Source organism: Euleptes europaea, chromosome 13 (genome assembly GCF_029931775.1).
Source record: "Euleptes europaea isolate rEulEur1 chromosome 13, rEulEur1.hap1, whole genome shotgun sequence".
NCBI lineage: Eukaryota > Metazoa > Chordata > Lepidosauria > Squamata > Sphaerodactylidae > Euleptes > Euleptes europaea.
The window spans coordinates 41736814-41759055 of NC_079324.1; the positions used below are offsets into that span (position 1 = coordinate 41736814).

At 48.5% G+C, this 22242-nt stretch overlaps 1 protein-coding gene across 2 annotated transcripts in view; it reads right to left on the minus strand.

The window, feature by feature from the left end:
• LIMK2 (LIM domain kinase 2) overlaps positions 1-22242 on the minus strand; it is a 57408-nt gene that overhangs the window by 1572 nt on the left and 33594 nt on the right. For both annotated transcript variants that reach the window (XM_056859256.1, XM_056859257.1), the window contains 12 exons: positions 20977-21086; positions 19505-19693; positions 17617-17722; positions 16938-17134; positions 15551-15737; positions 6169-6255; positions 5686-5817; positions 4973-5029; positions 3832-3897; positions 2265-2439; positions 1181-1236; positions 110-267 (listed from right to left, as the gene is read on the minus strand). In XM_056859256.1, coding sequence (XP_056715234.1) covers positions 110-267; positions 1181-1236; positions 2265-2439; positions 3832-3897; positions 4973-5029; positions 5686-5817; positions 6169-6255; positions 15551-15737; positions 16938-17134; positions 17617-17722; positions 19505-19693; positions 20977-21086 — 1520 coding nt within the window. The remainder of the gene's footprint in view (positions 1-109; positions 268-1180; positions 1237-2264; positions 2440-3831; positions 3898-4972; positions 5030-5685; positions 5818-6168; positions 6256-15550; positions 15738-16937; positions 17135-17616; positions 17723-19504; positions 19694-20976; positions 21087-22242) is intronic.

Genomic DNA, 22242 nt, shown 5'->3' on the forward strand with positions numbered 1-22242 from the left:
CAATATGTCTGTGAGACAGAAATGCCCATCAACCACCACCCGGAATCCCTTTGTCAATCCCCCAAATGGCATTTGCATCCCCACCATCACGGGTGGATCAAAGTCTTACCTACTCTCTGGTTCGAGCCTGCAGCAGATGGCTGCCAAAGGGAAGAAAGCAGGGGGGCAGTCTGCAGGAACAAACTTCTCCCAAAAGAGCTTCACATTGAGTCCAAAATCCAGTGTCCGAGGGAGGCAATCTGGATCAGCATACACCTGTCCTATGATCTAGAGGGGAGAAAGCAGAAGCAGTTAGTGGGTCCTAACAATAAAGACCTGACACAACTGCGCTGTGGCAATACTGTGATCTGTGACTGCAGGAGGAATGGAACAAGAGGAATTAGACCGACTCAGCAACTGCACTCCAGTTGCAGGTCTTGGAATCGGGAAACGCCTCTGCTGGGGCAGCTGAAATACAGATCCTCTCCATGGCACATTGCCCCACTCCTTGACGGCTGTTCACACTACATCTGCGAATACCTCCAAAGAGACATTCTAAAGCACTACACGGACCGCCGAGAACCGGATCCCATCATCAATGGGAATGGCCCTGTACACTGTGGGGTGAACGGGTGAGGTCATCTCCCAGCCTGAATACCAACAATGCTCCAAGTGCTTCCCATTTGGAGGTTTCCCTTTGTGGCATAATGGGTGTGGAAATGGCAGCTACGTAAGCGAGAGCCTGGTGTTCTGCATGTGAGCGAAGAGCAGTTTGCATCTTGACATTACTTGTACCTGGCATGGGAATGAGATGCTTCTTTTATTTGGGACCGACTCAGCAAAAAAACTGTAGGAAAAAGCAGGTATCTTGGTGCAGGTAAACTGTGCAGAACCTGATCAGGTCAGCACAGCAAGGCAAGCGCTGCTTGACTCTTTAGTCCTACTTGCTGTGGCTTGGGCAGAGGTGCTCTTAACGTCTCGCTACCGGGCCAGTGAAGTGACTTTGGGGTACTTTCTATGGATCATCCCCTGTCCTCCTTTATTCTTATCCTTAAACCCACCTTGCTTCAACAAAGGATTCAAAGCAGTTAACAAGGACATGTAAAGGACAATCCATTACAAGACTTAATACAAATAAAAAACCCTAGGGGGGGGGGAGCAATAATCAAATTCTGTTAGTTCCAGTATAGCTAGGACTTACCTCGCAGAGCACAATGCCAAAAGAAAAGATATCCACTGTCTCATCATAGCTCTGCCCTGTATAAATATATAAAAGATTAATTAAAAGGGAGGCAAATCATGCAGCACCCAACAACTATGCAACTCTAGCAACTAGATAAGGTGATGAGGTGTTGACTTGCCCAAGGTTACCCAGTGCGCTTCACAATCAAATAGGGGACTTTCTTACAGGTAGATTCGTTGAAGGACAGGTTCACAGTGACTAGCAACAAGAACCAAATGAAAACTCCATGAACACAGGCAGTATATTGCTGAAGGCCAGATACTGAGGACACAGAACAAGGTCCTGGTTTTGTGTTTCTACATGCATCTGGTTGACTGCTATTGGAGAGAGTGGTGGACTAGATCAGGGATGAACAGAAGGTAGGCTATAATCCACTAGTGAACCACATGGTCTAGTATCTACTGGCTGCTGAGATCCTCGGGAAAAATACTGGACCTTGCGGTTGTTAACTTGATACTGCCCCCCCCCACAAGTTCTTCAGAGAATATATGCCACTTTATCTTGGTACATTTTTATCCCCCTTCAGGGCATTCAAGATACTGTACACAGTTCTCCTTCCCCATTTCTTCGTCACACCAACCCCATGTGATAGAGGTTATAGGCTGCCACCTGTCCAAAGTTATCCAGCAAGCTTTGTGGCGGAGTGGAGAAAAATCTGATCCTCAGTCTCCCATTGTACCCAGCTGTCTCTTTACACATCTGAAGTTTTCCACTGTGTCAAGCTATTGGTCTATCTAGCTGAGTGATTTCTATGCTGGCCTACAGCAGGACTCCAGGGGTCTTACACAGAAAAAGGCCTTTCCAAAGCTGCTCTTAGAGAAGATTCAGCTGCAGATGCCATATACTAAAGCCAGGATCTTTTGCATGCAACCCAGAGGAGTTATGCCTTAACTGTTACTGAAGCTGGCAGGAGCTGAAAAAACCCAGGCAAGTGCTATATAAAGCAAAGGCATAGTAGAGTATCTGGAGGAAGCCTCAGAAGCCTCAGCCAGTCAGTTAGAAACATCCAGCGATGGCACCCACTACAGGTCAGGCCTCTTACCATTCAGCATCTCTGGTGCCATCCAGTAGGGGTTCCCAACCACAGTGTAGCGTTTTTTCCGGTCACTCTTGCGCAAAGTTCGCTTCTTGGCTGATGGCTTTTCCAGGATCGGCTTCTTCTTCTCTTCCACAATCAGCCTGGACAGGCCAAAGTCAGCAACCACAACTGTTTTGTCCTGGAGCCAGAAGAAATCATCAAAAGTTATTCTGACTCTCCTGAGACTTGATCTATTACACCCCAAGTTCCCCCATAAGTGTCAAAAGCATGATTTTAATTTTTTTTTTCACTCCGCCATTCCTCTAAAACATTTAAGGCAGCAAACATGAATCCCCTCCTCCCTTTTTATCGCTTAATCTCTGAGGAAGGTTAGGCTGAGATATAGCGACTGGCCCAAGGTCACTCCAGTGAGCTTGTCAGTAGATTCGGGATATGTGCTTGTTTCCCTTGCCTAGCTGTAACCATTACACCACACTAACTTTAGCTAATTGTGAAGTAGCTTCAAGATGAGAGAACAATCCATGACTCCCACAGGCTGCTAAAGAGTGAGGGGAGACATAGGAAGTTTTGTGGGGGTAGCACGGGGCTCATCCCTTCAGGGCCACCAATATTGTACATGGCACCACGAAGACCAGGCTTAAAGAAACCCCAAGATGTGAGCAGCATGAATTCCCCTGTACTACTAAAGCACCTTCACTGCAGTATGTACAATTGCCTTATACCAAACCAGGCCAACAGGACATCTAATCCAGACTATGAATGGCAGCAACTCCCCAGTGTCTTGGGGGGGGGGGTTCTCTAAAGATCCTTCTTTTCTTCACCAGCAGGAAACACCAGGGATATGAACTTGGGGGCTTGAGTGCACAGAGCCTGCGCTCTACCACTCTTCAACTTGTAAACAGCCTAGAAACTGTGATGGCAGAAAATCTGCCTCTTCAAAGGAGGGAAAGTTGGCTCCACCAAGTCACAGATGTTTTCAGAGTCGACAAAGTGCAGGTGAGATAAACAGGAACATCTGTCCTTTCAAGCACTGATTCAGGATAAACTACGACACCTCTCAACTGACCAGTAAGTAGACGGCCAGCAATGCTTATCTGCAGCATCCTCCTAGGTCCATTCCTACCAGAGAAGCTTATGGAATGTTTTGAAGTTTTCTGTTTGCTAGACAACAATTGTTGTTATACTATTCTGATGCATAGAGAGACAGAGAGAGAGATTTCCCTGGACATTTCCCTTGTGCATTCATCTGAGTTGACAGCACTGAGCTACAGGAAGAGGATGAAAGATGACAGGAATCAGAGGACCGGCAGGCAGATCAGCCAAAACTCTCAATGTAGACTAATTAGGGAAACCCAAATAAAGCACCTACAGCAGCTACAGCTTTGCAGCCCAATATTTATGCAGGTTAACATGGAAATCAATTCTATCATGTTCAACTGGCTTACTCCCAGTGTCCCACTGATTGCAGACTAAAAAGAGAAAACACTTCCTGACATTAAAAAAGCAGTTTTGGGTATAAGGCCAAGAACTAACTGGAGGAAGGACGCAAGAGGAAGCAAAAGGGACTCACCAGTTTGATCAGGCAGTTATGAGAATTCAGGTCTCGGTGAATGATGCACATTGAATGCAGATAAGCCTGCAGAGAGAATCATAGAGTTGGAAGGGGCCATACATGCCATCTAGTCCAACCCCCTACTTAATGCAGGATCAGCCTAGAGCATCCCTGACAAATATTTAAAGACTGCCAGTGAGGGGGAGCTCACCACCTCCCTAGGTAGCTGATTCCACTGTCAAACAACTCTTACTGTAAAAAAATGTTTTCCTAATATCCAGCCGGTACCTTTCCTCCCATAATTTAAACCCATTATTGCGAGTCCTATCCTCTGCTGCCAACAGGAACAACTCCCTGCTCTCCTTTAAGTGACAGCCCTTCAAATACTTAGAGAGCAATCATGTCCCCCCTCAACCTCCTCTTCTCCAGACTAAATATTCCCAACTCCCTCAGCCTTTCCTCACAGGGCTTGGTCTCCAGGCCCCTGAGAGAGAAAGGCAGGGAAAAGATGCATTTGCAACATACCAGTTGCCAAGTGAGACCAGTCTGCTTTACAAGCTCCCCATGGGCCAAGTTTGTCCAACTACTGAGACTTGGTACCTCTTCCCCCTGCCATTCTCACAAGTGAATGTGGTGGCTGAGGCTGAAGTCCTGAAGACCAATGAAAAGCTCCCAGTATGCAAAAGGCAGGCAGTGGCTCCCTGGTTGCTGGAAGGGAACTGACCAGACCGACTCAGATGAATACTCGGTCTTACTGAAGGGGAAGGCTACTGCACCCACCATGTGGGATCCAGGAAAGAAGGAAGCACCTGCACATCTCTAGTACAGCAACCGTCCAGTACAATCCTTGCCCTTCTACAGCTTCATGGCAATTGTGGCTTGTGAAAATGCTCTGGTGTTGCACATAACCTAACAGGCAGCCTAAGCACCAAGTATTAATGCCGGAAATAGTTCCCTAGCCCAGGTCAGGTCTTCCTGAGCCAGCAGAGTGGCTATTGGAACATCACAAAATGCAGTTATTACCAGGGTATAACACTAAGTTTTAAGGAGGACAGAAAGCTCATGTCTCACATGCTTTCCTCCACTCAGGAGCTGGCATCTCCAGGCCTCCAAGATGGGGCAGGTTGCAAATCTAACCAATCTGAGAAAGGCGACTTACCATTCCCGAGGCAATTCCTTTGGCAAAGCTGACCTTCTGCTTCCAGGGAAATGGATCCTACAAAATAAACGACAGCCTCCAATAGCTTGCTTTTTGCAGACAGAAATAAAAATGTGACTACCTAAAGAAGCTAACAGCTTAGCAGCTAATGGTGAGAGCTGCTAAAAAGTCTGGTTCACGGGAGATGCACCACCCGAACGTCCCCACACCCAACTCACTACAAGAGGTGTGTCAAGTATTGTGCCAACTGCGTAGTATGACTGAAGGCTTGCTTGCAAGCAACTCCTGCACCGTGACAGACATCTCACCCTCTTTCTCAAATGCCATTTTGCAGGGGTGTTTAAAAAAACAACATAACACATGAAGCTGCCTTACACTGAATCAGACCCTTGGTCCATCAAAGTCAGTACTGCCTACTCAGACCAGCAGCGGCTCTCCAGGGTCTCAGGCAGAGGTCTTTCACATCACCTACCTGCCTAGTCCCTTTTACTGGAGATGCCGGGGATTAAACCTGGGACCTTCTGCATGCCAAGCAGATGCTCTGCCACTGAGCCACAGCCCCTCTCCTGTACACTTTAGAAAACAAATGCTTTAATAGCCAGCTACTTGCCACTGCCTGCCATCCTTTTCTCCAAAAGCCAGCCAGCCACCCCATCCCCCATCCCAAGACTGCCTCAATTCAGCCTGTTCAATTCTCCTCAAGGTTAACTCACCACATTCCGGAGGAAGTCCTTCAGGGTCCCTCCTTCAATGTACTCAGTCAGAAGATTCAGTTTCTTGTCCTTGTATAACACTCCAATGAATTTCAGGACATTGGGGTGGTCTAAACTGCGCATCACCTTCACCTGAGAAGACACAGCAGCCCCAGCCCACACCAGGAGAGATTGGTATGCGCTCTGGCCTCTGAAAGTAGTTACACTGGCTCACTGCATGACTCTGCCCTTCTTCAGATGTGAGGGGCAATGCCAAGCGCCACAGCATTCAAGCAAGGTTGCACAAGGCCAGACAAGAACCCAAACCCAGGTTTGCTAACCTAACCACGAGTGTACACCAGACAGCTCAACAGCCTTGCGTTCTCTTTCAGTGAACTCCCACAAAAAATTATTTCTTAGTAGGATGAATGCATCTCGTCCTGGACAAAAAGTGGAATGGAAGTACCAGAGGCAGCCTACACTCCCGCTACTGGCTGTGCCTACCTCCGTTAAGAAGGTCTTTTGCGTCTCCTCGTCACAGCGGATCAGCTCCTTCATCACCATCACTCGCCCCGTTGCTTTGTGAGTCACCTGAATCGTAATAAATAATAAGGCTCTTGTTTTAACAACACACAGCATTTGTATAGTCCCTTACATGGCTCCAAGGCTTCAGTCTGAACACTGTGGAGGGAGGCCAGCAGTATTACCCCACACATTGCAGAGAGAGGGCTGAGGAGCAAAGGAGCAAAGCTTGCTCAAGACCACCCTGTGCAGTCCATGGCATGAGATCTGAAGTGCCTTCATAGCTCATGCTTCTCTGCTGTGCTACAGCTACTCTCTATTGAAGAAAGAGATGCAGAAGAATTACAAATATTGTTTGAGCCAAGAGATGCATCCCAGGGTGGGATTCTGCAGAGGTCTTAAAACCACACCTAAGCCTGGCTTCGCTGTTTTGGGTCTTGTTGATTCCAGGCTGCCCACCCTGACAACTGGCTGCCCCGATTATTTAAACAAGGTCTTTGGGGACCCAAAATGAAAAGCCATTATGACAAATAGGCGCAAGAAGGAATGCTTGAGTCTTCAACAGTGCACACACCCTGACCAGCATATGCATTCTGCCATGTACATACAACTGTTCGTCATTGCTCTGACCTCAAAACCCACAGAAATATATATACCACATGAATGCAGGTACACTAGAATGCCAACCTGCTGCTTGCAAGACTCACAGAATGGAGCCTTGACTACTTACCGTGAGGGCTCCTTCTCTTCTGAGGCGGAGGGCATCTTGGAACTGTGGGTTATTGTCCACGCCCTATCTGAGGAGGCAGGACCAAAAGAAAACTTCCTGCTGCCCTCTATCGGGACAGTAACCCTCTGTACCTCAGTCACAGGCTTGCCTAGCTCTTAGACAGGAACAAAACGAGGTATAACGGAACTAAAACGTAACCTTATAACATTACAAACAGACAGGAAGTGGGACCGGAATTAGGTCTGAAAATGGCTGTCTTCAGAAGGTATGGTCGATAGCACGTTGTCTTGACTCTTCGCCCGGGTGGGCAAGATGCCCTCCGCCTCAGAAGAGAAGGAGCCCTCACGGTAAGTAGTCAAGGCTCCATTCTCCTCTGAGGCTCGGGCATCTTGGAACTGTGGGACCTATAAGAGCTCCCATCAGGGTGGGTCATGCGTTCTCCTCCACTACGTGCTGTAAGACCCTGCGGCCAAAGGCCGCCTGTGCAGATGACCATGTACTAATCTTGTAGTGCTTGACGAATGTTGACACGCTTGACCACGTGGCTGCGCGGCAAATTTCGTCGACAGGAGATTGCTTGTCAAACGCCGCCGTTGTAGAGGCGCTGCGAAGCGAATGAGCCGTAATTCCCGGTGGAAGAGGAACCCCCGCGGTTTTGTATGCCTCAGCTATTGTTGACTTTAAGGCATAACTAATGGATGCCGCAGACATTCTGAGACCCTTGTTAGGGTTGGAAATATTGATAAACAAATAGTCTGTCCGTCTCAGGTCTGATGTTCTATCAATGAAGATGCGCAAAGCTCTACGTAGGTCGAGAGAGTGCCAAGATCGTTCCTTTGGGCAAGATGGTTTAGGACAGAACGATGGTAAGGAAATGTCCTGACCGCGATGAAACGGAGAGTTAACCTTGGGGATGAAGGTAGGGTCTGGTCTTAATACCACCTTATCCCTATGAAAGATGCATAGATCCTGACGAATAGACAGGGCTCGCAATTCTGACACTCGACGAGCCGATGTGATGGCTACGAGGAATAGAACTTTCATCCTAAGCAGCCTAAGAGGAGCAGTCCGAAGGGGCTCGAAGGGTTCCTTCGTTAGGGCCTTAAGAACGATGTTAAGATTCCAGGTAGGGAACCGGTGAACAGTAGGAGGTCGAGTCTGGGAAACCCCTTTCAGAAAAGAGACGATATGCCGATGCTTGGATAACGTCATTCCATCCACCATTGGAACAACTGTTGCTATGGCCGCAACCTGTCTGCGAAGAGTAGAAACTGCCAGGTTTAATCTCACTCCCTCCTGTAAGAACCCCAGGATGTTGTTAACTCCTGGTTGAAGAGGGTCAAACTTCTTTCTACGTGCCCATCTGACAAACGCTTTCCATGATGCGGAATATATGCGACGGGTTGCAGGTCTGCGCGCCTCAAGAATGGTGTTTACGACCTCTGTAGGGTAACCCAGTTTGACCAGGCTCATCCTCTCAAGTGCCAAACGGTCAAGCAGAACCAGTGGGGATATGGATGGACTAGAGGACCTTGGCGTAAAGTCCCCCACTGAGTTGGAATTCTCCATGGTTCTTGAACTGCTAGTCTTTGTAGAGTGACGAACCATGGGCGGCGAGGCCAAAATGGGGCCACTAGGAGCACATTGGCTTTTTCCATCTGGATCTTGCGAAGGACCTTCGGAATAATTGGCAGAGGCGGGAAGGCGTACAACAAGGTCCTTGGCCAAGGACTGAGAAGAGCGTCGATTCTCTCTGCGTCTGGGTGGAAGAATCTCGAGAAGAATCTTGGAAGTTTGGAATTGTCTGAAGAGGCGAACAAATCGACCTCTGGAAGACCAAATTTTTGAGTGATGAGACGAAAGGAGTCCTGGTCTAAGGACCACTCTCCTTCGTTTACTAGCTGCCTGCTCAGCCAGTCGGCTTCCACGTTGAGAGCGCCCTTTATGTGTTCCGCTTGAATTGATAGAACCTTGAACTGGGCCCAGCGGAACAATTTGACTGCTTCCTGATGTAACATCGATGACCTTGTGCCCCCCTGTTTGTTCAGGTGGGCCTTGGTAGTCGTATTGTCCGTCCTGACTAGGACGTGATGGTTGCAAATGTCCGCTGAGAAGAACAGAAGAGCCAGTCTCACAGCTCTTAACTCCAGCACGTTGATGTGAAGGGTCGACTCCTGAGCAGACCAACGTCCCTGGGCCATTTGCCCATTGAGGGTGGCTCCCCACCCATCCAGACTGGCGTCCGTAAAGAGCTGGAGAGGATCCTCGTGCAGGTACTGTGTGGGTTTGGTTAAATTCTCCCTGGATGCCCACCACCGCAGGCTCTTGCGGACACTGAGTGGTAAGGGAATGATTTTGTCCCTCTTCACCCCAATGTCCCTTTGGTATGGTCGAAGGAGCCACTGTAGTTGTCTGGAGTGGAATCTGGCCCAAGGCACCACTGCTATGCACGAAATCATGTGCCCTAAAAGTTTCGCTAGGGCCATTAGCCTGGGTGTTTTGGAACTGGCGGCCGAAGCTGCCCGACTGACAATTTTTCCCACTCTCTCTCGGGACAAGGTTACAGTGTTTTTCCGAGAGTCTATCCGCACTCCCAGGTGTACCAGAGATTGAGCTGGGCTGAGGGAACTTTTCTCGAAGTTTACTAAATATCCATGGTCTTGAAGAACCTGGACTACTCTGTTGGTATGGGTCCGGGATTGTTCCCTGGATTGTGCACAGATTAGGATGTCGTCCAGGTACGGATGTACCTGGATGGACTCCTGTCTGAGGGTGGCTATAACAGACACCAGGGTCTTCGTGAAAACCCGGGGGGCAGAGGCTAATCCAAAGGGGAGGGCCCTGAATTGATAATGATTGCTGCCATGGGTGAACCGAAGAAACCTCCTGTGGGCTGGATGGATAAGGATATGGAGGTACACCTCCGTTAAATCCACCGCCGTCATGAAAGTCTGAGGCTGAAGGGACTCTATGATGGATTTTAATGTTTCCATCCGGAAACGTTTGCGCCTCATTCTCCGGTTCACGTACTTTAAATTGAGGATAGTCCTCCAGTCCCCATTTTTCTTCGGAACCGTGAAGAAGATGGAGTAGATCCCCAACCCCCTCTCCTGGTTGGGGACCCTCTCCACGGCTCCGATGTGCAAAAGGTGTTGAATTGCTGTGGCGGTTCTGGCCCTCTTCTCTTTCTTTAAGGGTAAGGGGGAAGAAAGGAAACGATCCCGGGGCAGGGAAGAGAACTCCAGGAGATATCCCTGAGAAATTATTTGGGATACCCACGAATCCGGGTTGGATCTGGCCCAAATGTGACTGAAAACCTGAAGTCTCCCCCCCACAGTCAGCAGTGAGGCGTCATTGTGAATTGTTTTTGGGGAACTTATCCCCTTTGTCAGGCCTAGTCTGGCCTTGTCTCTGGAACTTCCCTCCTTTTCGAAAGGATCTACTCTGGTTCCATGAGTTACTCTGGTTCCAGGAGCCCTTTCTGTAATCTGCCCGGTATCTGGGAGGGACCTTGGAAGAGCGAAAGGACGGGTAGGAAGAGGATCTATTCTCCTTCCGAAGTTGCCTAGGGAGGACGTGTTTCTTATCCCTAGTTTCAATCAAAATCCCGTCCATTTTTTCTCCGAAAAGCCGGCCCCCTTTAATGGGGTAGGACATGAGAATGGTTTTAGATCTGAAGTCGGCCGGCCAGGCCCTTAGCCACAGAGCCCTTCTAATGGATGTGGTAGAAGCCATGGCCCTAGCCATAAAGGACATTGTGTCCAGGGAGGCATCTGCCATAAGAGTGATGGCGCTAAGCACTCTCTCCAAGCCCCCGATAACCCTGCGGTTGTCAGGCGGTACCAATTGTAGGAGTTTTTTGACCCATAAATAGGAGGCCCTCGCAAAAATGGAGGTAGTGGCGCTAGCCTGGATGGCTAGGGCCGAAGCCTCATGAGCCTTTTTTGCCAAATGATCAGTCTTCCTGTCCAGCTGGTCACGGATGGAACCCACCCCATCCTCAGGGATCAACCCAGGGGTCTGAAGGTCAGCCACTGGAGCGTCGACTACATGAACCTTCAACATCTGCATGGCGTGAGGAGCCAGACTATAATGTTTTTTAGCGTAGGCCGGGACCTGTTTATTAGAGGAGGGGTTATCCCACTCATCCGTGAGGGCCCTAATAAAAAACTCTGGGAAAGGAACTAGGTTGCTTTGAGTTCTCCTTCTGGGGAAGCACTCCCTAACTCCTTCTTTGAATTTTGATTTGGGTTCCTCTGAGGACTGCTGTTCCTCATTTAGATCCAAAGCGATCATAGCCTTTGCCAACAAACCCTGGAAGTCCTCTCCCGAGAACAACCTGGGCTGTTGGTCATCAGGACGGGGGGTCTCGTCCTCGGAGTCGAACTCCCCCTCCTCGCGCTCTTCCCCTTGTGATTCCTGGTCGGAGGTAAGGGTATCCTGCAGACTAGGAGATTCAGAGCCAGATTGAGAAATCGGCTGTGATTGTGCCTTTCTGGCGGCCTTAGTGGGCCAAGAAGCAGATGTCTCCGCTCTGGATGGCCCCCCCGAGGTGGATGAACTGCCCTCTTCCCCCTGAGACTGGGGAACCAAGGTAGGAGGGGGTCCTGAAACCCCGCCAGAGAACTGAGGCAGGCGCATTTGAAAAGCCTGGAAGGCTTGCCACTGCCTCTGCAAGGCTACATTAACCATGTCGTTAGCTTGATCTGCAGTTAAAAACCTCCCTGTTGCCACCCCTGAGGAGGGAAAGGGGTTAAAACATGGTTGCTGGATTGGTGCCTGCTGCATAGGCATAAAGTGGCCCCCTATAGGGCCCAAGGAAAAGGCGGGAATAGATACAGCTGGCTGCCTTTCTGATTGCTCCGAAAGGGGGGGAGGTACGTTACCACCTCCCGTCGGGAGACCATCCATCGCCACAGGAACTGAAGTCGTGGGCGAAGCTGCTGATGAGGAAGGCTGGATCCGCGAGTAGACAATCGGGGCTTTCCCGCTGGCTCTCGCTGCGCCGGTGAGCTTCCCACTGCCGCGCTTCCTGCGTTTAGCGCCGGCCAGGGTCGGCGCCGCTTTTCGCGCCTTTTTCTGCTTGGGCTGAACGGCGGCTCCCCGAGCCCCCTGCAGCTCTCCGCTCTCCTCCGCCGCCAGAGTGGATCCGTCCTCGGTGCCTTTGGACGGCGCGCTGTTGGTCGGGGCGAATTGGACCAGCCCCACAGCGTAATCCTTCTCCGAGAGAAGGTCGTCTTCTCTGTTTAAAATGGCGTCCGCCATTTCCCCCCCCCCTCTCTTCTTCCCGATTCAATGCACAGGACACCAGGGAAATCGGGGAAAAAGACACCAGGTAGGACGGGTCGGGTGGGGAGGTATGGAAAGAAGGTTGAGGAAAGTTTAAGGGGGAAAAAACACAAACAAGCCTCTAAACCTAAGCCTAACTAACAGAGCTGTGAAAATCACTGCTCTCCTCACTAGGCAGGACAAAAGACTGAGGTACAGAGGGTTACTGTCCCGATAGAGGGCAGCAGGAAGTTTTCTTTTGGTCCTGCCTCCTCAGATAGGGCGTGGACAATAACCCACAGTTCCAAGATGCCCGAGCCTCAGAGGAGAATAAGTTTGCGTTCATGCACAAGACCTGGAAACTTTTCTCCATCCTCAGAGTTGAAGCCCCCCCTCACTGTGTAGGCAAGCACACTCTCACATGGTTGTGATGTATCCTTGAATATCAGGGACTGTGTGGATGGTACTGGCCCTGACCTGGATGGCCCAGGCTAGCCTGATCTCATCAGATCTCGGAAGCTAAGCAGGGTCAGCCCTGGTTAGTATTTGGATGGGAGACTACCAAGGAATACCAGGGTTGCTGTGCAGAGGAAGGCACTGGCAAACCACCTCTGTTAGTCTCTTGCCATGAAAACCCCAAAAGGGGTCACCATAAGTTGGCTGCGACTTGACGGCACTTTACACACACACTGGCTTTATAGGTCTCTCCTACTCCACTGTGGTTCTTCCTTTCCAGCAAGGGAGCTACAGGTGTATGAAATGGGCTGACATGAATGAAGAAGCCAAAGGATTTTTCAAGACTGTACCCTGAGATTTCACAGAAGCATGGCACTATATTCTCAGTAATTTTATTTTATATTTTAAACACACAAACCTCACACTCTTAAGGGAAATGCAGCTCTTGGGGGAAACTGTTGTTCCAAGCAGCCATGTTAGTCAAAGGACTCTTAGCCCAACCAGAATGCACAGGACAAGGCATGCTACAGACAGAGAGATAAGAAGGTCTGGTTTACCTGAGCCTGCCATTTGCCTACCCAGAGAAGAGGAGGAAACAAGCTGGTTAGTAAGGAAAGGCGCCCAGAGCTGGAATGCAGCCACAGTCAGTCAAGGCAGGCCCCATTTATCCGAAGGACACAACAAGAAGAATCTGGGGATTTCCCCCATCCCTTTTGCTGGATTCAAAGGACAGGATAACCTGTTCCCTCGCTCTTTGGGCTGCAAATACAACCCAGCAACTCTTATAGCAATGCACAAATTATGAAAAGCAGGAGGAGGAGCTGGTGTATTCAGGCGGGCAAAGTTCAAGTCAGCCGCTCTGGAAAACTCATTCAAGAAGCAGGCTTATCTGACCTGCAGTTTCTGACCATTCTAGAAAGCAGGCTGTTCAGTATGCAGAAACCACCACATTTCACTAGAGCAGGGGTCCCCAATCTTTTGAAGCCTGTGGGCACGTCAGGAATTCTGGCACAGGGTAGTGGGCGCCACCACAAAATGGCTGCTGTGGGAAGTGGAGCCATCCCTGAGAGGACGTCCAAAGTGCAAAGGGAGGGGAAATTTAAAAAAATACACAGGGGAAAAAGGACTGGTGGCAGCGGCTGCCAAAGCAACATCATTTTAATCTGTTCAGTCAATCAGATCTCCGGTGTCTTAACAGAAGCTGTGCTGGGCAAGAGGCCCACCTGGCTCCACCCCATTTTCTGAAAACACTTGGAGGGCACCAGGTAAAGTAGTGGCATGCACCGTGGCACCCAGGGGCACCATGCTGGGGACACCTGCACTAGAGAGAACATTACTGGACGACCCCTCAGAAAAGAATCAGCCAACACAACGTAGTTTAATCTTCTGCTTGACACTCCCAAGGGTCCAACACACTTTCTGGGGCCACACTCTTCATGACGAGGGGAAAGAGCCAGTATTCAAAAACACAAAATTTGCAGACCTTTTCAGAATTAACACAACCCAGGTATCACGCCCATTAATTTGTTCAGACCACACCAAAGCTACTGCTGATTTACATGTTCCGTGGGAATGCAAAGTTCACTTATCTCTCTTGGAATCTAAAGAGGGCAATCACCTTGTCTGAATCTCGGAGAGCCCTAGGCTTTCATCAAGTTCCCTGCTCTAATGGCCTGAGGGCTGCATGCGGAACTGCTTTACAGCTGGGTGGGATGGCTTAAACCACCCAGCAAGAGACTATTTTAACCTTCCAGGTCAATTCCATTGCTGAGCAAAGAGTGGCAGTCCTCAATCAAAGACATTTCAAAGGGAAATGCCCTTGAGGAAACTGCCAATGACAGTGCTCTCCTGGCCTTGTCCAGAGATTGCTGAACTTGAGTTAATTCACAAGTTCAGAACAAAGGACCCATCCCAGGTCTGAACAGGCACATAGGATTTTCATCTCACTACAGAAGCTAATTCCCCCCCAGCACTTTCCCTTTGCTCTAATCAAGCTGATTACAATACATACTGTACCTCTGAATCCTTTACAAACATTCTTTACAAGAACCCCTCCCACCTTCTGACTAGGATAAAAGGACTCAGATCTCCATTTCTACTCTACTGTGTCTGATGAAGGGAGCTTTGTCTTTTGAAAGCTTAAAGGTAAAGGTAGTCCCCTGTGCAAGCACCGGGTCATTCCTGACCCATAGGGTGACATCACATCCCAACGTTTACTAGGCAGACTTTGTTTACAGGGTGGTTTGCCAGTGCTTTCCCCAGTCATCTTCCCTTTACCCCCAGAAAGTTGGGTTCTCATTTGACCGACCTCGGAAGGATGGAAGGCTGAGTCCACCTTGAGCCGGCTACCCGAAACTGACTCCCGTCGGGATCAAACTCAGGTTGTGAGCAGAGCTTTTTGACTGCATTACTGCAGCTTACCACTCTGCACCACGGGGCTCTTCCTCTTGAAAGCTTACACCCTGAAAACTCTTGTTGGTCTCAAAGGTGCTATTGCACTCAAATCCAACTATTTCAATCAACAGTCGACTTGACTCAGAACAAGAACTTTGAAAGCAGAGCATACTGCCAATCCAATTCCAATTAGCTGCAGCTTTTCAGCTTAAAAAAAACATTGTCATCTTACATGGACCTCAACATTCACATCACTGCACTATATATAGCCATGCACTATATACAGCAAGCAAAGTGCACCATAGAAAGAACAAAAGGAAACCCGACAATCAATGCCAGCTGCATCGCCCATTTGAAGGACAATACACGGAAGAGTGAATAATGAAACACCACTAGGATTCAGAGGAGCACCAGGAATTAGCTGTGGAGGCAGCAAAATGGCCAGTTTTTGTTGGGACACAGACAGCCAAAACCCAACCTGTATGCCAGTAAGTACTAGTTTCTCCACCATCTCACCTTGATCGCTTGGCCAAAGAACCCTTTCCCCAACACCTCGCCATGGATCAGATCACAAGGCCGGAAGATCTGTTGGGAACAGCTGGTTGAGGAGCGGAGGGATTCGGAACGACTGATGTCGCGGCTGAGGATGAGCGGTTCCTTTGGGGAGCTGGGGCCAGGAGACTTAGAAATGCTGTTGCTTCGCCTGAAGTACGACAGACAAAGTCATGACTGGTGGTGAAGTCAAGAAGTCAAGCTAACTGAATGGGAGGGGCAAAGAAACCAGGATCGCCCAGGCTGATTGGCTGTCCATATACGAGATGCATACAATTCCCTTCTACCAGTTTTCAGCTTTGTTTTTTTTTAAAAAAAAATCTACTTTAGCCTTCATTTAAGAAGAAGAAGAGTTGGTTTTCATATGCCGACTTTCTCTACCACTTAAGGCAGAATCAAACCGGCTTACAATAGCCTTCCCTTCCCCTCCCCACAACAGACACCCTGTGAGGTAGGTGAGGCTGAGAGAGAATGTGATTTGCTCAAGGTCACCCAGCTGGCTTCGTGTGAAGGAGGGGGGAAACAAATCCAGTTCACCTGATTAATGTCCACAGCTCTTGTGGAGGAGTGGGGAATCAAACCCGGTTCTCCAGATCAGACTCCACCGCTCCAAACCACCGCTCTCAACCACTACACCACGCTGGCTCTCAAGGCAAGCTCTCTCTTAAGGCAAGCTTACAGACATTAAAGTTAGAATATCCCAATAAGACACCAATGAAACCTTCAAGTTAACAGACACTTGAATTGTTTCCATTTACCACCGATAAAGTTAGAACAGACAAATCTGTAAAATGCCCTTGTGGAAACTGCCAATGATAGTGCTCTCCTGGCCTTGTCCAGGACCCCATTCTGTAAACATGGAGCCATAACAGAAGAGGAAGGGGCACCTTGCCAAGGAAACCCACACCTGCTAAACGGAGGGCTGAGCCAAAAGAAACTGAAGTGAGGACCTAAGCTGCTACACAGGTTCACACAAGAAGTCGTCCTTTAGGTATATGGGTCCCCAAGGTTGTGTAGAGCTTTAAAAGGAAAGAAATCACCACTTTGCTTGGAAGCAAACAGTGACTTTCCCCCTCACCCGAGGATCTTTCCTGCCTGATATCAGAAAGACAGGAGAAAAGGTTCTCTTTTTACACCCTGCCTAATCAACCATGCTCCTGACAGGTTACAAGTTCACCAAAACCCACACATTTACAACCAAAGCTATCCAGAGATGAGCGATTAAGGCAGGGAAGCTTAACAGTGACCCAGTACCTGAGGGAGCGACGCCGCAACAAAACCCACACATTTACAACCAAAGCTATCCAGAGATGAGTGATTAAGGCAGGGAAGCTTAACAGTGACCCAGTACCTGAGGGAGCGACGCCGCAACGTTCCTTGCAGATTCTCCTTCAGATCCAGAGCAGAAATAGGACAGGGAGAAGAGGGCTTTTTAATGCGTGTGGGCAGCCGGGAATCCAGGCGCAGTCTGTCCAAGCGCTGAGAGACAGGGTCATGCTCAATCAAGAGCTGAAGAGTTTGGCTTGTCTTGCGAATCAAACCCTCCACCTGAAGAGCAAAGCCAGGATTAAGGAACGCCATTGGTGACTGGGGCGAGAGGTGTGTGGAAGCACCTGTGCGCTCATCCCCAAAAAGACCCGAGATGTAGCCGGACATCAAATGCCTGATCACTGCAGAGCCAAGGAGGAAAGTTCACTACAGGCATCCCCATTAGCTGACACAAGCTCAGCAATAAGGTTTCTTAGCCATTTGTAGTGACCTCCATTCTACTCATACATCTTATTTAAGTTAAGCCAGCTACAAGAGATGGAAGTCAGCATTGCCCCAGATGCACAAGGCAACATGAAATTTGGAGTCAGCTCACAAACACCGAGGCTCTACTTTTGAGTTCAACGAGGCAATTGAAGCCTTCCCATGAATCAGAACAAAGATCCCAGCTGTTCTATTCCAGGCCTCAAAGGAGCCAAGACCGGAGGACAAAGTCAGATGGAGACACTTCAGGATCTCTTGGGAGAAAACAAAAAACATACCTCTTCTCTCTGTAGCGTGCGGATCGGGGTTCCATTTATTTCTAAGATCCTGTCTCCAGGATGAATAGCGTTCTGGACGTCGGGACTAATATGCATTCGGTTGACTCTAAACAGAGAAAACAGGGAATACTAGAGAAGCTGATCAGGAAAAAAAATAGTTCTGGTTTCCCAGCAAGCAACATACAAAGAAGAGAAGGGGAAAAAAACCTAACAAACAAAATAATAGAAGCCTCATTTGTAGAATGCAGTCACCATGGTTTTCTGATGTGCCAAGGTACTGGCAAGCAGAAAGGTTATTTAAAACCAGTATACCACAATGCATTAACTTCATTTAAAGCGCAGTTTTATTCTCATTGGCTTACATTGTTCTCCTCTCCCTCCAACTTATCCTCACAACAACCTGGTGAAGTAGGTTAGGCTGACGGTGTGTCTGGCCCCAGGTCACCCACTGAGCTTCCATGGAAGAGTGAGGATTCAAACCTGGGTCTCCCAGATCCTAGTCTGATATTCTAACCACTACTTCACACTAAGAGAGCCCCGTGGCACAGAGTGGTAAGCTGCAGTACTGCAGTCCAAGCTCTGCTCACAACCTGAGTTCGATCCCGATGGAAGTTGGTTTCAGGTAGTCGGCTCAAGGGCGACTCAGCCTTCCATCCTTCCGAGGTCGGTCAAATGAGTACCCAGCTTGCTGGGTGTAAAGGGAAGATGACTGGGGAAGGCACTGGCAAACCACCCTGTAAACATAGTCTGCCTAGTAAACGTCGGGGTGTGACATCACCCCATGGGTCAGAAATGACCCGGTAATTGCACAGGGGGACTATCTTTACCTTTTTTTACATCACACTGGCTCTCCAGCATGCATGTGCCCAAGGCAAAACAATACATCAATCAATGCAAGGACGGAAAGCGTGAGAGCAACAAGCGCGTAGGGATGGAAAGTGAGCATCATAAAGAAGAAGGGAGCAACAACAAGGTCCAGAGCAGAATATAACGCTGCCTAGTCAGGACCCCACAGGCTCAAACACTCCTCCCCCTACTCCAATTCTCCCTTCCCTCCTGTTAATTTTGGTGCACCTCTGCACTGTAACCATAGTCTAGTTTAAAGGCTGACTACGGTTACAGTGCAGAGGTACACCAAAATTAAGAGACCGAAACCCTCTTTTAGCCCTCATTTCAACTCTTGGGTACGCTGATAAGGATGCAGCATACCTTTGGTTCATGCCAGCGGGACAGGAAGGAGGGATTTGCCTGGGAAGGGGAGAAGCATGAAAGGCACTCTCAGCCACACAGTTAGGAGATGGGGAGCTTTATGTCATAGAATCATAGTATCATAGAGTTGGGAGGGATCACCAGGGTCTAGTCCAACCCCCTGCACAATGCAGGAATTTCACAACTACCTCCCCCGACACCCCCAATGACCCCTACTCCATGCCCAGAAGATGCCCTCCCTCTCATGCTGTCTAAGGTCATAGAATCAGCACTGCTGACAGATGGCCATCTAGCCTCTGCTTAAAAGCCTCCAGGGAAGGAGAGCTTACCACCTCCTGTGATCTAGTCTCAACCAGATCACAGTGCACAGCCCCGCCTTTGACCACTGATAGCAAAATAGCCCCATAAAGACTACTGCTTTAGACATAACACCAAGGAACGGAAGACCGTATTTCAAAAAACAGTGTGTAGGAATTCAACCAGCTACTGCAATACAAAGCCAGAAATCCAAGAGCTGTGATCTTTCAGCTTTCCTGAAACTTGAGTTGCAGTATCAGACGTATAGGGTTTTATAGGTCCAGTAGTAGATGCTGCAACTTCCTGATGCCCAAAATATCTCTGCAAAGGCACTCTCTGGCACCCAACAGCCCCACAGACACTTAGTTGGGCTTATACTTACTCTTGCACTTGGACACTGGTGGCGTAGTTTGAACAGCCACCTTCGACAGCCACCGACAACCCTCTCTTGCCATCTGTGGCTGCTGGCATGGAGATGAGCGTCAGCGTGTAGGGTAGCTGTTCACATAAGGACTCCGTGGACAGCCTTTCTATCATGGGCGTCAGCACAATCTGGTTATGACATTTGCCACTGAACAAGAGAGCAGAGGAAGTTACTGCAGTGACGTCCTTCCATCTCTGCAGTTACTTATATGCAGAAAAAACAATTGTGGACGTTATTGTTCCTCAGTGGCTGGCCTCTAAGCAAAAACAGCCCAACCAAGCCACGATACCTCTCCCCCACAGATAAGTTCAATGGCAGCCTATCCAAGTCGAAAGGCTTCTGTATGATCCTGTCTGTATATATCATTTGCTGCAGTACATGTACCCTTCACCAGCCAACAACCTCAATCCTCATCCACTGATGTGCACAGATTTAGTGTCACAGAAGATGGCGTCAAGGACAAAGTGCTGGTCCCAGGAATGAAGTTCAAAAGGTAGCTCTGCCCATCACACAGTCTGAAAGCCACTGATACACACTACCATGGCTTCAGTTACATTCCAGAGGAAGCCAGCGTTGCTGAAATGTCTCTCAGGACTTCCTCAATTAAAAGATCTTTACTTGGCAGGCCAAGATCTTTGAAAGGCAGCAGACTCATCCACTATTGAACCTTCCCTGCACTGCAACAGCCTCAGGTGAGTATTAGGTATTCTCTAGGTTCATGCAAGGTACTGGCAAGTGACTTGCATGGACCAAGTGTACACCCTCAAATGTTCCCTTTGAACACACACACACACACAGCTACCTTATAACTGAATCAGACCATTGGTCCATCAACGTTAGCATTGTCTACTCACACTGGCAGCAGCTCTCCAGGGTCTCAAGCTGAGGTCTTTCACATCACCTAATGCCTGATCCTTTTAACAGGAAATGCTGGGGATTGATCCTGGGACCTTCTATGTGCCAAGGAGTTGCTCTGCTACTGAGCCACTGCCCCTCCCTTTTGCACCAAATCCTCCACAACCCTTGGGGATTCCTTATCAGATGAGTCTCAAGATATGATAAAAAAAGATAACCTTTTTGTATTAATGAGACAATACAAAATTGTTACCTGGAGGTAGCAAGCTTTCACACTTGCTGCCTTCAGAGAACAGTTTTGCATTGTACACTGGTATAGACCATCCACTGAGGACACAAGCAAGCTCAGTTCAGTTCAGTTTATTTACAGTCATTTGACCAGCAAGTATCAGTACAAACACAAGCAAGCTCTTTTGCCCCAGTCCTTTCCCTACAGATAAAAGGCAGTCAGGTCACCCCAGGGATTCAAATGCCAATCCATTAGATAGGAGGAGGAAAGGCTGGCACAGGGCAAACACAGCACCAGTCATTACTCATGCCCATCCCAAAAGCAAGCATCACATACTCCATCTTACCAGTAGAGAACGGAGTGTTGCACCAACGCATATGTGTCGCCGTCTTCAATGATCACCTTGCAGCTCATACAGGCAAAACATTCTGGGTGGTATTTGTATTCACCGGCAACCTGCAGAGAAGTGGTCCAGTTGGCGATCATGAAGTAAGGAATAGCACAGAATGCGAGATCACCCCATTAACCCCATCACTTCTTTCCCACATGCCCTTGCCTAAAGAATGTTTCACTCCATTTACACCAGAGGTCCAGCTGATGCATCTTTGGCCAAGGGGTCAGCTGCTTGCACAAAACCAATTCTCTTTTAGCCAAGAAGGAACTACATACAACCTGTCCAGCAACCTTCCAAAATACCAACTAAGCTCCAAGATTCGTAGCAAATTCCCTTGTTGGCATGACCTTGGGCCTTCCAAGGAGATGGACCTAGTCAAATACCTCCAGAGTAATTTAGACCTTGGGGGTTACCGCACTTGTATTCCCAGCGATGTATTAAGAGTTTGAAAATGTTATTAAAAAATACTGTTCGCACTTTCTATGTCTTCCCACCGATGTATTAAGAGTTTGAAAACGTTATAAAAAATATTGTTCGCACTTTGTTTGGCCCCTTTAGCTGTGAAGACGTCTTCCAACCATTTATAAGCTGTGGTATCCAAAAACCCTTTTAAAGGGATGTTTTTTATAACATTTTCAAACTCTTAATACATCACTGGGAATACAAAGTGCGGTAACCCCCCTTATTTAGGATGGAGGCAGAAGGAAACCGGCTCTCAAGTTTCACGGCTATGACCAGATATTCAGTTGATGGTAGCTTTAATGTATTATTGTAAGGTTTTATATATTTTGAAAAAAACTCAAGGGGCTCTTGAAGTAATAACAAATACAGTACTTTATTTGGGACAGTGCTACACTGAGGATCCCTGCCAAAGGGCTTGGAAAGCAGCCCCAAGCACTGTACCATGAGCTAGTCATTAATGTTAAGTACACTTGCAGTGAAGAATTGCCAAACGGCAGCCTGTGAGTAAACTTCAGCCCCAGAGGTTTATTCTATTGGACTCTACCAAGTTTTAAACAGTTTCACGTGCTAGGTAAATAATTTAAAAGTATTTGCACATTGCACAAAAGAGAGGGCAAACTTCAATGTAGTGCTAAAATGTATTAACATATTTTCTTTTGTATTGGTCACATGCTATTAGATGCGCATATGCATGCACCATCATCACTGGGAAGCCCTATTGTGGGACCTGACGGCTTGTCATGAGGGTTTATTTGT